A 15,384-nucleotide genomic window follows, 5' to 3' on the forward strand; every position below is an offset into this window, starting at 1 on the left:
TCTTTATATGGACGACAAAGATTTGTTTAAGGCCTTTGAATGAAAATAGTGAAAGAAACACTTAACTATCATCTCGGTTTTCAAAACAACTGAGGGGTTAGAGTAAAATACTTTTTTTCCAAAAATGGTTACATTGTTTACCCATAATAGTAAAAATATATGTATGAAACAAATCTTCGCAGAATATAATATTGTTTACCCAGAATATTAAAATTACAGCATAAACAGGTCACATACAATATTGGTTGCATACAATGTATTTTTAATATTCTGGGTAAACAATGTAAAAGGTTTTGGGAAAAAACATTTTATACTCTAATCCCTCGGTTTTAAAACAAAACTGAGGGGTTAGAATAATTTTTTTAATGGTTACACTGTTTACCCATAGTATCAAAAATACATTATATGCAACAAATCTTCGCAGAATATCAATATTGTTTACTCAGAATATAAAAAAAGCAGTATGTCCAGGTCTCATACAAGGTGGTAGAGATCCGTCTTGAATGTCATACATGCCTTCACCAAGATTGATTGTTGATGCTATGATTATCACTGCTTTCGCTAGCGTATACCATTTGCATGCTTGAAATGCATCCAACTTCTAATCACGTGTTTGTTCCAAAAATTATAAAATGTTTTTTTAGCACTTGCAATCCATCAAGACTTTTAGAAATAAATCATAGTTGTTCAAAACCTTAAACAACGGCAACAACACCGTTGTTTGAGATGGATTGCAAAAGCTGAAAAATTATTTTGTTCAAGGTAGAAAAACATTTTTTTCAGTTTTGTAATCCATTTTAAAAAAATGATGCATTCGACTGTGAGGCAGCTACAAATAAGATAGTATTAGGAAAAAATCTGCTCAGCAAGTGTTTTTTAGTAAAATCTGATTATTTTAACCCTCGATTTATAAAAACAACAGAAGGGTTAAATCATTTAGTTTATAGTTGTTAACAAATAAAAACATAAAGTGCATTAGTTAGAATTTGAAGCATGTCCTAAATAGTATATCACCTCGGTGTTTATAAAAATCGAGGTAACAAGTTGTTTATATATATATATATATATATATATATATATATATATATATATATATATATATATATATATATATATATATATTGTGCGCCTTGGAATAAAACCTAGGTTTTTTTCTTGATGACGTGAAAGCTTCGTCATGAAAAACGTTAATTGTTGTAGTGATTTTTCCTCCGATCCAATATCATCATTGTAAGATATTGCACCATTAATTAACCTTTGTATCATGTTAACTTCATCAGTAATTTGACTGACGTTAAGATGAATATTGTCAAATCTCTCATAGTTCCATTTCCTAAGAATATAAGAAATTTCAACTTAATAGATAAAAAAACATAAGAGAACCAACCACATCAATATTTTAGTTATCAATAATTAGTTATTTACTTTTTTTTTTTCATAAGCAAGGATTATATATATAGGAGAACTAGGGGTTCTCAAACCCGATTACAATGGCCAACAAAAAGCCTATTAAAAAGGATTATTACAAACCAATTACCCTTACGAAAGGAACCGCAAAGGATCCTTACAAAAATCGTAGAAATTGCAATTGGTAGCGATAATATTCCCGCAAAAAGACCATCTCCATACCGTGAATTTTATGTTCCAAACGATGTTGTTAACGCTCCAACCATCATTCCGGAAACACACATCATTCCTAACTAACCAAAGGCACCAAGTAACCGCCAACCAAACCACACCCAATTTACATCTCTTAACTTTCTTGAGTTTAAAGAAGGAGTGCAACTCCATAAAACTTGGTAAACACTCGTCCTCCGCCCTATTTCCCTTACCAACCCAAGAAGCTATATCATTCCAAATCCTATTAACCACCCCACAAATAAAAAAATAAAAAAAAGTATGCCTACCCGATTCTAAACCAACACTACAAAAGGGACAAAAAATGTTATTTAAAGGAAGAGAGATACCTCTATGCAATAACAAGTTATTTACTATTATTATCTTTTAGTTATCAATAATCAGTTATTTACTATTATCATCTGGAATTTATAATTCAAATATCACTATTCAATAAAATTATTAAAGTATATTAATAAATTAAACAAAATATATTTTAGTAAATTTTAAAAAGATAAATATAAATAAATAAATATTTTCTAATTCAATTAAAAAATTAGCATCTAAAGTGCAATCTAGAAATGGAAAAATAACAATACAAAAGAAAAAAGGGAAAACAAACCAATAAAAGTAGAAGTCAACTAAAAACTGTAAAAAAACATAAAAATACCTAGAAACCGATAAACTAAAGACTCACCGTCCATATATATCAATTTATTGTTGTTTGTATAGTTTTTCCAATTTAGTATAATATAACATTATATAATTTTTGACTTATATTAAAACCCGTCCAGATAAACACAACATTAGAATTGAAAATAATAAATAAGATTTATTGTATTGTGTTAACATTTGCCTTTATATAACTAAATTCTAAGGAGAAACTTTGTATAAAACAAGAGTGAGATTAAAATACCAACCTAACAACTATGGCTAAATTAGCTTATGCATTTCTTCTAATGGTTGTCACAGCTTTTGTGATCCAAGATGTTTATGTGAGTGATTTGAATTATTTAGTTTAAAAATAATAATATCTCCTTTCATTCTAGATATAAGATTTATAATTCAGAGTTTAAAAATCTACAGGCTGGTGGAGAAGGATCTCTTCATCCTAATGGTATGAACTCTAGCTATTGTTTTTTAACAATATTCTTTTAGCAATCATATGAGAAACACAACATTGCTCACCGTTAAAATATTGTTTTTATTTCTTCAGAGTGTGCGGGAGCATGTAATGTGCGATGTTCAGCAACTTCAAATAAGGAGAGATGTTTAGAGTATTGTAACATTTGTTGTGCAAAATGTTTATGTGTTCCATCTGGAACATTTGGTCACAAGGAAGAATGTCCATGTTATAATAACTTGAAAAATGATAAAGGAGGACCCAAGTGTCCCTAGTTTTATTTTTTGTATTGTCTATGCATGCATAGATCTATGTGAATGCATTTCTCTGAAATATGATTATTAATAAAATTTGGTGGGTTGAATTATAATGGTCAAATAATAGTAGTGAATGATAATATATATTTTTTTAATAAAAACTTAAAGGACCTAAACTGTTAAAAAATTAAATGATTAATTTATTATAATAAAATAATTTAAAAGATCCATACTGTAATTATGTCAAAAAATTATTATGTAGTTATTTTGACAATTACTAAAATTTATAATTTATTTTGTATTAAAATAACTTAAAAACTACAAAATCTAAAATTATGAATTTTTAAAAAATATTTTATGAATTCATTTTGAAATTTTTTTCAGAAATTTAAGTACTCGTTTTAGAAGCCTCTTTAAAACTTAATTATTAGTCAATAATTTTTTATTATAAATTAAAAAATAATAATTATAATTTAAATAGGTAGAAAAACTTAAACTAAGGTGAAAGATAGGAAATTGGGTGTTGTGTGTCTTGCTACTACTTTGGCCATTTAGTTGGTTAGGAACGGAGTGCGTTTTCAGAAGGATTATGGTGTGTTGATAATATCGTTTGGAACATCAAGTTTTTTGTTTGGAAGTGGTCGTTTTATAGGAAAATTACTCACCCCAATTCCGTTTTTTAGTATTGCAAGGATCCTTTGTATTTTTTCTCGTCATTGAATTTGGTTTATAATTTTTATTGTCGAAATTTCCCATTTCCCTGTAAAATCGGGTTAGAAAACCCTTTGTTCTCCCTATATATATTATCTTGGTTAAAAAAACCTTAAACAAAAAAGAAAAAATATACAACAACTTAGAAAAAAATAAAGTAAAAGTTCTTGTAGTTGCCATTTCTCAAACCGTGTGCCACGTGAATGAATTGAAAGAAATTAACGTGACCTCTAAAAAAAAACCATAAACTTAAAAAGAAAACAAATTATAAAAACTTAAAATGTAAACACAGGTTTTAGTATTCTATTTCTAATACTAATTAGACCAAAAAAGATTAAAAATTATAAAAAGAAAAGAAAAATACAGTACTCGTTCGGTTCCAGTTAACCAACATTTCTAAAAAACAAGAAATAATCACACATATCATCAATTATACAAAGTGATTCTCTCTTCTCTCTCTTAGTTTCCGGCCAAAGTTGGTGGTGAGACTTATCCGGTGGCCTCGAGGGCCCTCGATGGAGTAGAGCAAGATGTGAAAGAGAGTTTTTCGTCATTTCAATCCTAAATGGGACTGCTTTCCGGCTAGGGGTGGAGGTAAGCAGGTGGATGAAATGGGCCTAGATTCCATTTACTTCTCGATGATCCCTGAAAGAGTCAAGGCGGCTGATATCTACGATTTGTTTGGTTGTTATGGAGACATCGTCGAAGTTAACATTGCGCCTTTCAGAAACAAGATAGGCATGAGATTCAGATTTGCAAGATTCAACAAGGTAGAAGACTCGAGGATGTTGGCGGTTAGGTTGGATAATATCATCATTGACGGCAAGAAAAGCCATGTTAATCCCCCAGATTTAGCCGGTTTAGAGAGGCGGATGGTGGAAGGTTAAAGGGTGCAGGGGCAAAGGTGCTGGTGGTTTTCGGAATAAAAAGCACGGGGTTTCTCGAGATGTTAATCTGGCGATGGAGTTTTATTCTTCGGAGGAACAAAGAAGAAGGCTGGATAAGGCGTACATTGGAAAAGTGGTGATTCCTGGGTCGGCATTCAACATTCATACAAGCTTTGAAGTGGAAGGCGTTTTTGCAGTTAAGATTACCCCCATTAGGAGCTAACCTTTTCTTATTAGAGGAACTGGAGGAGGGATATTTAGTAGATTTGATTGGGGATGGCAACGTTTGGTGGAAACAGTGGTTTTCTGAAATTCGTCCTTGGAAACCTTCTGATGTTGATGATAGTAGACTTACGTGGTTCTGATTCTACGGTATCCCTTGTCACGCGTGGTGCTTTGATTTCTTCGTTTCCTTGGCAAACTCCTTGGGAACGTAAGTCTATTAGGTTTTGATTAGATATCAATTTAACTGTTGAGACACCCGTTGGAATGGCTGCTATTATGTCGTTGGTTTATTCTCACATTCACCATATATTAATATGATATTCTGATTATTGGAGTCGAATCTTTTACAGCGTTCCATGTATGGACCGGGTCAAACTCCTGCTGGAATGGCCATGATGCCGATGCTTCTGGCTGATGGACGCATTTGATATGTCATGTAAGTAGAACTGTAAATGGCTTCCTGTGTATTACACCTATAGCGTGCATATCGTGACATTTAGCATATTGGTAGATATTGTTGTAATGATGGTTTCTTGAATCCACAACAAAACAAAAGGGTTTGTTAAAAGATATTCTCTACGGATCATCTTGGATGAATTTGTTTCTGGTGAAAAAATGGGTAAGATAATTAATATCAATAATAAAAAAAATTTCAATATAATTAAAAATTTCCTTGAGCCCAGTTTATTTTCTACTCTTGCAATTCATCGAAGAGAATTTTTTCAAGTCTTCTTATGTTTCAAGCGCTTCATATGTTTTATTTAGATTTCCTATATCGTAAGAGAACTTATATAATGGATGTTCCTTAAGTTTTACGCGGATCACTAATGGTGGATTCTTAAGCGTTGATAATCTTTATATGGACGACAAAGATTTGTTTAAGGCCTTTGAATGAAAATAGTGAAAGAAACACTTAACTATCATCTCGGTTTTCAAAACAACTGAGGGGTTAGAGTAAAATACTTTTTTTCCAAAAATGGTTACATTGTTTACCCATAATAGTAAAAATATATGTATGAAACAAATCTTCGCAGAATATAATATTGTTTACCCAGAATATTAAAATTACAGCATAAACAGGTCACATACAATATTGGTTGCATACAATGTATTTTTAATATTCTGGGTAAACAATGTAAAAGGTTTTGGGAAAAAACATTTTATACTCTAATCCCTCGGTTTTAAAACAAAACTGAGGGGTTAGAATAATTTTTTTAATGGTTACACTGTTTACCCATAGTATCAAAAATACATTATATGCAACAAATCTTCGCAGAATATCAATATTGTTTACTCAGAATATAAAAAAAGCAGTATGTCCAGGTCTCATACAAGGTGGTAGAGATCCGTCTTGAATGTCATACATGCCTTCACCAAGATTGATTGTTGATGCTATGATTATCACTGCTTTCGCTAGCGTATACCATTTGCATGCTTGAAATGCATCCAACTTCTAATCACGTGTTTGTTCCAAAAATTATAAAATGTTTTTTTAGCACTTGCAATCCATCAAGACTTTTAGAAATAAATCATAGTTGTTCAAAACCTTAAACAACGGCAACAACACCGTTGTTTGAGATGGATTGCAAAAGCTGAAAAATTATTTTGTTCAAGGTAGAAAAACATTTTTTTCAGTTTTGTAATCCATTTTAAAAAAATGATGCATTCGACTGTGAGGCAGCTACAAATAAGATAGTATTAGGAAAAAATCTGCTCAGCAAGTGTTTTTTAGTAAAATCTGATTATTTTAACCCTCGATTTATAAAAACAACAGAAGGGTTAAATCATTTAGTTTATAGTTGTTAACAAATAAAAACATAAAGTGCATTAGTTAGAATTTGAAGCATGTCCTAAATAGTATATCACCTCGGTGTTTATAAAAATCGAGGTAACAAGTTGTTTATATATATATATATATATATATATATATATATATATATATATATATATATATATATATATATATATTGTGCGCCTTGGAATAAAACCTAGGTTTTTTTCTTGATGACGTGAAAGCTTCGTCATGAAAAACGTTAATTGTTGTAGTGATTTTTCCTCCGATCCAATATCATCATTGTAAGATATTGCACCATTAATTAACCTTTGTATCATGTTAACTTCATCAGTAATTTGACTGACGTTAAGATGAATATTGTCAAATCTCTCATAGTTCCATTTCCTAAGAATATAAGAAATTTCAACTTAATAGATAAAAAAACATAAGAGAACCAACCACATCAATATTTTAGTTATCAATAATTAGTTATTTACTTTTTTTTTTTCATAAGCAAGGATTATATATATAGGAGAACTAGGGGTTCTCAAACCCGATTACAATGGCCAACAAAAAGCCTATTAAAAAGGATTATTACAAACCAATTACCCTTACGAAAGGAACCGCAAAGGATCCTTACAAAAATCGTAGAAATTGCAATTGGTAGCGATAATATTCCCGCAAAAAGACCATCTCCATACCGTGAATTTTATGTTCCAAACGATGTTGTTAACGCTCCAACCATCATTCCGGAAACACACATCATTCCTAACTAACCAAAGGCACCAAGTAACCGCCAACCAAACCACACCCAATTTACATCTCTTAACTTTCTTGAGTTTAAAGAAGGAGTGCAACTCCATAAAACTTGGTAAACACTCGTCCTCCGCCCTATTTCCCTTACCAACCCAAGAAGCTATATCATTCCAAATCCTATTAACCACCCCACAAATAAAAAAATAAAAAAAAGTATGCCTACCCGATTCTAAACCAACACTACAAAAGGGACAAAAAATGTTATTTAAAGGAAGAGAGATACCTCTATGCAATAACAAGTTATTTACTATTATTATCTTTTAGTTATCAATAATCAGTTATTTACTATTATCATCTGGAATTTATAATTCAAATATCACTATTCAATAAAATTATTAAAGTATATTAATAAATTAAACAAAATATATTTTAGTAAATTTTAAAAAGATAAATATAAATAAATAAATATTTTCTAATTCAATTAAAAAATTAGCATCTAAAGTGCAATCTAGAAATGGAAAAATAACAATACAAAAGAAAAAAGGGAAAACAAACCAATAAAAGTAGAAGTCAACTAAAAACTGTAAAAAAACATAAAAATACCTAGAAACCGATAAACTAAAGACTCACCGTCCATATATATCAATTTATTGTTGTTTGTATAGTTTTTCCAATTTAGTATAATATAACATTATATAATTTTTGACTTATATTAAAACCCGTCCAGATAAACACAACATTAGAATTGAAAATAATAAATAAGATTTATTGTATTGTGTTAACATTTGCCTTTATATAACTAAATTCTAAGGAGAAACTTTGTATAAAACAAGAGTGAGATTAAAATACCAACCTAACAACTATGGCTAAATTAGCTTATGCATTTCTTCTAATGGTTGTCACAGCTTTTGTGATCCAAGATGTTTATGTGAGTGATTTGAATTATTTAGTTTAAAAATAATAATATCTCCTTTCATTCTAGATATAAGATTTATAATTCAGAGTTTAAAAATCTACAGGCTGGTGGAGAAGGATCTCTTCATCCTAATGGTATGAACTCTAGCTATTGTTTTTTAACAATATTCTTTTAGCAATCATATGAGAAACACAACATTGCTCACCGTTAAAATATTGTTTTTATTTCTTCAGAGTGTGCGGGAGCATGTAATGTGCGATGTTCAGCAACTTCAAATAAGGAGAGATGTTTAGAGTATTGTAACATTTGTTGTGCAAAATGTTTATGTGTTCCATCTGGAACATTTGGTCACAAGGAAGAATGTCCATGTTATAATAACTTGAAAAATGATAAAGGAGGACCCAAGTGTCCCTAGTTTTATTTTTTGTATTGTCTATGCATGCATAGATCTATGTGAATGCATTTCTCTGAAATATGATTATTAATAAAATTTGGTGGGTTGAATTATAATGGTCAAATAATAGTAGTGAATGATAATATATATTTTTTTAATAAAAACTTAAAGGACCTAAACTGTTAAAAAATTAAATGATTAATTTATTATAATAAAATAATTTAAAAGATCCATACTGTAATTATGTCAAAAAATTATTATGTAGTTATTTTGACAATTACTAAAATTTATAATTTATTTTGTATTAAAATAACTTAAAAACTACAAAATCTAAAATTATGAATTTTTAAAAAATATTTTATGAATTCATTTTGAAATTTTTTTCAGAAATTTAAGTACTCGTTTTAGAAGCCTCTTTAAAACTTAATTATTAGTCAATAATTTTTTATTATAAATTAAAAAATAATAATTATAATTTAAATAGGTAGAAAAACTTAAACTAAGGTGAAAGATAGGAAATTGGGTGTTGTGTGTCTTGCTACTACTTTGGCCATTTAGTTGGTTAGGAACGGAGTGCGTTTTCAGAAGGATTATGGTGTGTTGATAATATCGTTTGGAACATCAAGTTTTTTGTTTGGAAGTGGTCGTTTTATAGGAAAATTACTCACCCCAATTCCGTTTTTTAGTATTGCAAGGATCCTTTGTATTTTTTCTCGTCATTGAATTTGGTTTATAATTTTTATTGTCGAAATTTCCCATTTCCCTGTAAAATCGGGTTAGAAAACCCTTTGTTCTCCCTATATATATTATCTTGGTTAAAAAAACCTTAAACAAAAAAGAAAAAATATACAACAACTTAGAAAAAAATAAAGTAAAAGTTCTTGTAGTTGCCATTTCTCAAACCGTGTGCCACGTGAATGAATTGAAAGAAATTAACGTGACCTCTAAAAAAAAACCATAAACTTAAAAAGAAAACAAATTATAAAAACTTAAAATGTAAACACAGGTTTTAGTATTCTATTTCTAATACTAATTAGACCAAAAAAGATTAAAAATTATAAAAAGAAAAGAAAAATACAGTACTCGTTCGGTTCCAGTTAACCAACATTTCTAAAAAACAAGAAATAATCACACATATCATCAATTATACAAAGTGATTCTCTCTTCTCTCTCTTAGTTTCCGGCCAAAGTTGGTGGTGAGACTTATCCGGTGGCCTCGAGGGCTCTCGATGGAGTAGAGCAAGATGTGAAAGAGAGTTTTTCGTCATTTCAATCCTAAATGGGACTGCTTTCCGGCTAGGGGTGGAGGTAAGGAGGTGGATGAAATGGGCCTAGATTCCATTTACTTCTCGATGATCCCTGAAAGAGTCAAGGCGGCTGATATCTACGATTTGTTTGGTTGTAATGGAAACATCGTCGAAGTTAACATTGTGCCTTTCAGAAACAAGATAGGCATGAGATTCAGATTTGCAAGATTCAACAAGGTAGAAGACTCGAGGATGCTGGCGGTTAGGTTGGATAATATCATCATTGACGGCAAGAAAAGCCATGTTAATCCCCCAGATTTAGCCGGTTTAGAGAGGCGGATGGTGGAAGGTTAAAGGGTGCAGGGGCAAAGGTGCTGGTGGTGTTCGGAATAAAAAGCACGGGGTTTCTCGAGATGTTAATCTGGCGATGGAGTTTTATTCTTCGGAGGAACAAAGAAGAAGGCTGGATAAGGCGTACATTGGAAAAGTGGTGATTCCTGGGTGGGCATTCAACATTCATACAAGCTTTGAAGTGGAAGGCGTTTTTGCAGTTAAGATTACCCCCATTAGGAGCTAACCTTTTCTTATTAGAGGAACTGGAGGAGGGATATTTAGTAGATTTGATTGGGGATGGCAACGTTTGGTGGAAACAGTGGTTTTCTGAAATTCGTCCCTGGAAACCTTCTAATGTTGATGATAGTAGACTTACGTGGTTCTGATTCTACGGTATCCCTTGTCACGCGTGGTGCTTTGATTTCTTCATTTCCTTGGCAAACTCCTTGGGAACGTAAGTCTATTAGGTTTTGATTAGATATCAATTTAACTATTGAGACACCCGTTGGAATGGCTGCTATTATGTCGTTGGTTTATTCTCACATTCACCATATATTAATATGATATTCTGATTATTGGAGTCGAATCTTTTACAGCGTTCCATGTATGGACCGGGTCAAACTCCTGCTGGAATGGCCATGATGCCGATGCTTCTGGCTGATGGACGCATTTGATATGTCTTGTAAGTAGAACTGTAAATGGCTTCCTGTGTATTACACCTATAGCGTGCATATCGTGACATTTAGCATATTGGTAGATATTGTTGTAATGATGGTTTCTTGAATCCACAACAAAACAAAAGGGTTTGTTAAAAGATATTCTCTACGGATCATCTTGGATGAATTTGTTTCTGGTGAAAAAATGGGTAAGATAATTAATATCAATAATAAAAAAAATTTCAATATAATTAAAAATTTCCTTGAACCCAGTTTATTTTCTACTCTTGCAATTCATCGAAGAGAATTTTTTCAAGTCTTCTTATGTCTCAAGCGCTTCATATGTTTTATTTAGATTTCCTATATCGTAAGAGAACTTATATAATGGATGTTCCTTAAGTTTTACGCGGATCACTAATGGTGGATTCTTAAGCGTTGATAATCTTTATATGGACGACAAAGATTTGTTTAAGGCCTTTGAACGAAAATAGTGAAAGAAACACTTAACTATCATCTCGGTTTTCAAAACAACTGAGGGGTTAGAGTAAAATACTTTTTTTCCAAAAATGGTTACATTGTTTACCCATAATAGTAAAAATATATGTATGAAACAAATCTTCGCAGAATATAATATTGTTTACCCAGAATATTAAAATTACAGCATAAACAGGTCACATACAATATTGGTTGCATACAATGTATTTTTAATATTCTGGGTAAACAATGTAAAAGGTTTTGGGAAAAAACATTTTATACTCTAATCCCTCGGTTTTAAAACAAAACTGAGGGGTTAGAATAATTTTTTTAATGGTTACACTGTTTACCCATAGTATCAAAAATACATTATATGCAACAAATCTTCGCAGAATATCAATATTGTTTACTCAGAATATAAAAAAAGCAGTATGTCCAGGTCTCATACAAGGTGGTAGAGATCCGTCTTGAATGTCATACATGCCTTCACCAAGATTGATTGTTGATGCTATGATTATCACTGCTTTCGCTAGCGTATACCATTTGCATGCTTGAAATGCATCCAACTTCTAATCACGTGTTTGTTCCAAAAATTATAAAATGTTTTTTTAGCACTTGCAATCCATCAAGACTTTTAGAAATAAATCATAGTTGTTCAAAACCTTAAACAACGGCAACAACACCGTTGTTTGAGATGGATTGCAAAAGCTGAAAAATTATTTTGTTCAAGGTAGAAAAACATTTTTTTCAGTTTTGTAATCCATCTTAAAAAAATGATGCATTCGACTGTGAGGCAGCTACAAATAAGATAGTATTAGGGAAAAATCTGCTCAGCAAGTGTTTTTTAGTAAAATCTGATTATTTTAACCCTCGATTTATAAAAACAACAGAAGGGTTAAATCATTTAGTTTATAGTTGTTAACAAATAAAAACATAAAGTGCATTAGTTAGAATTTGAAGCATGTCCTAAATAGTATATCACCTCGGTGTTTATAAAAATCGAGGTAACAAGTTGTTTATATATATATATATATATATATATATATATATATATATATATATATATATATATATATATATATTGTGCGCCTTGGAATAAAACCTAGGTTTTTTTCTTGATGACGTGAAAGCTTCGTCATGAAAAACGTTAATTGTTGTAGTGATTTTTCCTCCGATCCAATATCATCATTGTAAGATATTGCACCATTAATTAACCTTTGTATCATGTTAACTTCATCAGTAATTTGACTGACGTTAAGATGAATATTGTCAAATCTCTCATAGTTCCATTTGCTAAGAATATAAGAAATTTCAACTTAATAGATAAAAAAACATAAGAGAACCAACCACATCAATATTTTAGTTATCAATAATTAGTTATTTACTTTTTTTTTTTCATAAGCAAGGATTATATATATAGGAGAACTAGTGGTTCTCAAACCCGATTACAATGGCCAACAAAAAGCCTATTAAAAAGGATTATTACATACCAAGTACCCTTACGAAAGGAACCGCAAAGGATCCTTACAAAAATCGTAGAAATTGCAATTGGTAGCGATAATATTCCCGCAAAAAGACCATCTCCATACCGTGAATTTTATGTTCCAAACGATGTTGTTAACACTCCAACCATCATTCCGGAAACACACATCATTCCTAACTAACCAAAGGCACCAAGTAACCGCCAACCAAACCACACCCAATTTACATCTCTTAACTTTCTTGAGTTTAAAGAAGGAGTGCAACTCCATAAAACTTGGTAAACACTCGTCCTCCGCCCTATTTCCCTTACCAACCCAAGAAGCTATATCATTCCAAATCCTATTAACCACCCCACAAATAAAAAAATAAAAAAAAGTATGCCTACCCGATTCTAAACCAACACTACAAAAGGGACAAATAATGTTATTTAAAGGAAGAGAGATACCTCTATGCAATAACAAATTATTTACTATTATTATCTTTTAGTTATCAATAATCAGTTATTTACTATTATCATCTGGAATTTATAATTCAAATATCTCTATTCAATAAAATTATTAAAGTATATTAACAAATTAAACAAAATATATTTTAGTAAATTTTAAAAAGATAAATATAAATAAATAAATATTTTCTAATTCATTTAAAAAATTAGCATCTAAAGTGCAATCTAGAAATGGAAAAATAACAATACAAAAGAAAAAAGGGAAAACAAACCAATAAAAGTAGAAGTCAACTAAACCGTAGCATCTGTGCATTCAGAAGCAGCAGCAGCGCTGTTCCAGGTCCAGTTAAGAACGCAGCCGGTTCATGTCATTCAAGGGGCAGTAGCGGCGGAGTTGGAGTTGCTGTATGTTGATCTGCAGCAAGTTAACTTAGTCCATAATCAGATTGACACAGCTGTTTGGTTGCCCGAAAAACATGGTTCCTATTCGGTTAAAAGCTGCTATGAAGTTATAGGCAGGTTTTCGTTCGGTCCGGAGGGTGAGTTTGATAAGGCTTTAAGTCTCGTTTGGAGGTTACATGCGCCTTTAAAAGCGAAAGCATTTGCTTGGAGGTGCTTCAATAACAGAATTCCGACAAAAGGAGCTCTTCTTCGAAAAGGCATAATTGATCGATCTAATGCTTTTTGTGTTTTTTGTAAGTGCACTGTTGAAGAAACTACACATCTTCTGCTGTCTTGTTACTGTGTGGACTTGGTTTGGAGAGAAATAGCCGATTGGATAGGTTTCGTTAACTTTAAAGCGAGGGGTTTTAAGGAGAGTTTCATGCGGTGGTTCAATTTCGGAAGGATAGCTAGAGTTAGAAAAGGAAAGGAGAGCATTTTTTGGTTAGCGGTGGTTTGGTACATTTGGTCTATTAGAAATGGGATAGTGTTTAGAAGCGACACTTGGAATGTCTCGGACATTGTTTGGGGTATAAAAGCTTTGGTTTGGAGATGGTCTTTTGTTGGGAATATTATGCACACCAATTGTAATTTTTACGAATTTAGTAGGGATCCCTTGTGTTACCTTTCGTAAGGCTCAATTGGTGCTTAATCTTCTTTGGCCGGTACTCATTCCGTGCTTCTTGTAACCGTTTCTTGAGAACTTGGGTTCTCGTGGTCTAATATATCTCTTGCCTATTTAAAAAAAAAAAAACTAAAAACTAAAAAAACATAAAAATACCTAGAAACCGATAAACTAAAGACTCACCGTCCATATATATCAATTTATTGTTGTTTGTATAGTTTTTCCAATTTAGTATAATATAACATTATATAATTTTTGACTTATATTAAAACCCGTCCAGATAAACACAACATTAGAATTGAAAATAATAAATAAGATTTATTGTATTGTGTTAACATTTGCCTTTATATAACTAAATTCTAAGGAGAAACTTTGTATAAAACGAGTGAGATTAAAATACCAACCTAACAACTATGGCTAAATTAGCTTATGCATTTCTTCTAATGGTTGTCACAGCTTTTGTGATCCAAGATGTTCATGTGAGTGATTTGATTTATTTAGTTTAAAAATAATAATATCTCCTTTCATTCTAGATATAAGATTTATAATTCAGAGTTTAAAAATCTACAGGCTGGTGGAGAAGGATCTCTTCATCCTAATGGTATGAACTCTAGCTATTGCTTTTTAACAATATTCTTTTAGCAATCATATGAGAAACACAACATTGCTCACCGTTAAAATATTGTTTTTATTTCTTCAGAGTGTGCGGGAGCATGTAATGTGCGATGTTCAGCAACTTCAAATAAGGAGAGATGTTTAGAGTATTGTTCAGCAACTTCAAATAAGGAGAGATGTTTAGAGTATTGTAACATTTGTTGTGCAAAATGTTTATGTGTTCCATCTGGAACATTTGGTCACAAGGAAGAATGTCCATGTTATAATAACTTGAAAAATGATAAAGGAGGACCCAAGTGTCCCTAGTTTTATTTTTTGTATTGTCTATGCATGCATAGATCTATGTGAATGCATTTCTCTGAAATATGATTATTAATAAAATTGTCTCTAGTTTTTATTGTGTGTA

The 15,384-nt window shown here is 31.2% G+C and overlaps 1 protein-coding gene across 1 annotated transcript; it reads left to right on the forward strand.

Annotated features, from left to right (window-relative positions):
- Positions 1–14,776: 14,776 nt before the first annotated feature.
- LOC131646335 (peamaclein-like) lies at positions 14,777–15,384 on the forward strand. The gene is made up of 3 exons (XM_058916401.1): positions 14,777–14,842; positions 14,934–14,964; positions 15,064–15,384. Exons 1-3 carry the CDS (start codon positions 14,777–14,779, stop codon positions 15,282–15,284), a joined length of 318 nt encoding a protein of 105 aa, XP_058772384.1. The 3' UTR covers positions 15,285–15,384.

The sequence above is a fragment of the Vicia villosa genome, linkage group LG2 (assembly GCF_029867415.1).
Source record: "Vicia villosa cultivar HV-30 ecotype Madison, WI linkage group LG2, Vvil1.0, whole genome shotgun sequence".
Taxonomy (NCBI): domain Eukaryota; kingdom Viridiplantae; phylum Streptophyta; class Magnoliopsida; order Fabales; family Fabaceae; genus Vicia; species Vicia villosa.

Excerpts from the sequence above, each read along its gene's own strand:
- LOC131646335 (XM_058916401.1), top strand. The coding sequence starts at position 14,777 with ATGGCTAAATTAGCTTATGCATTTCTTCTAATGGTTGTCACAGCTTTT. Across the intron at positions 14,843-14,933 it reads TTGTGATCCAAGATGTTCAT|GCTGGTGGAGAAGGATCTCT; the intron begins GTGAGTGATTTG and ends AAAAATCTACAG. Across the intron at positions 14,965-15,063 it reads AGGATCTCTTCATCCTAATG|AGTGTGCGGGAGCATGTAAT; the intron begins GTATGAACTCTA and ends TTATTTCTTCAG.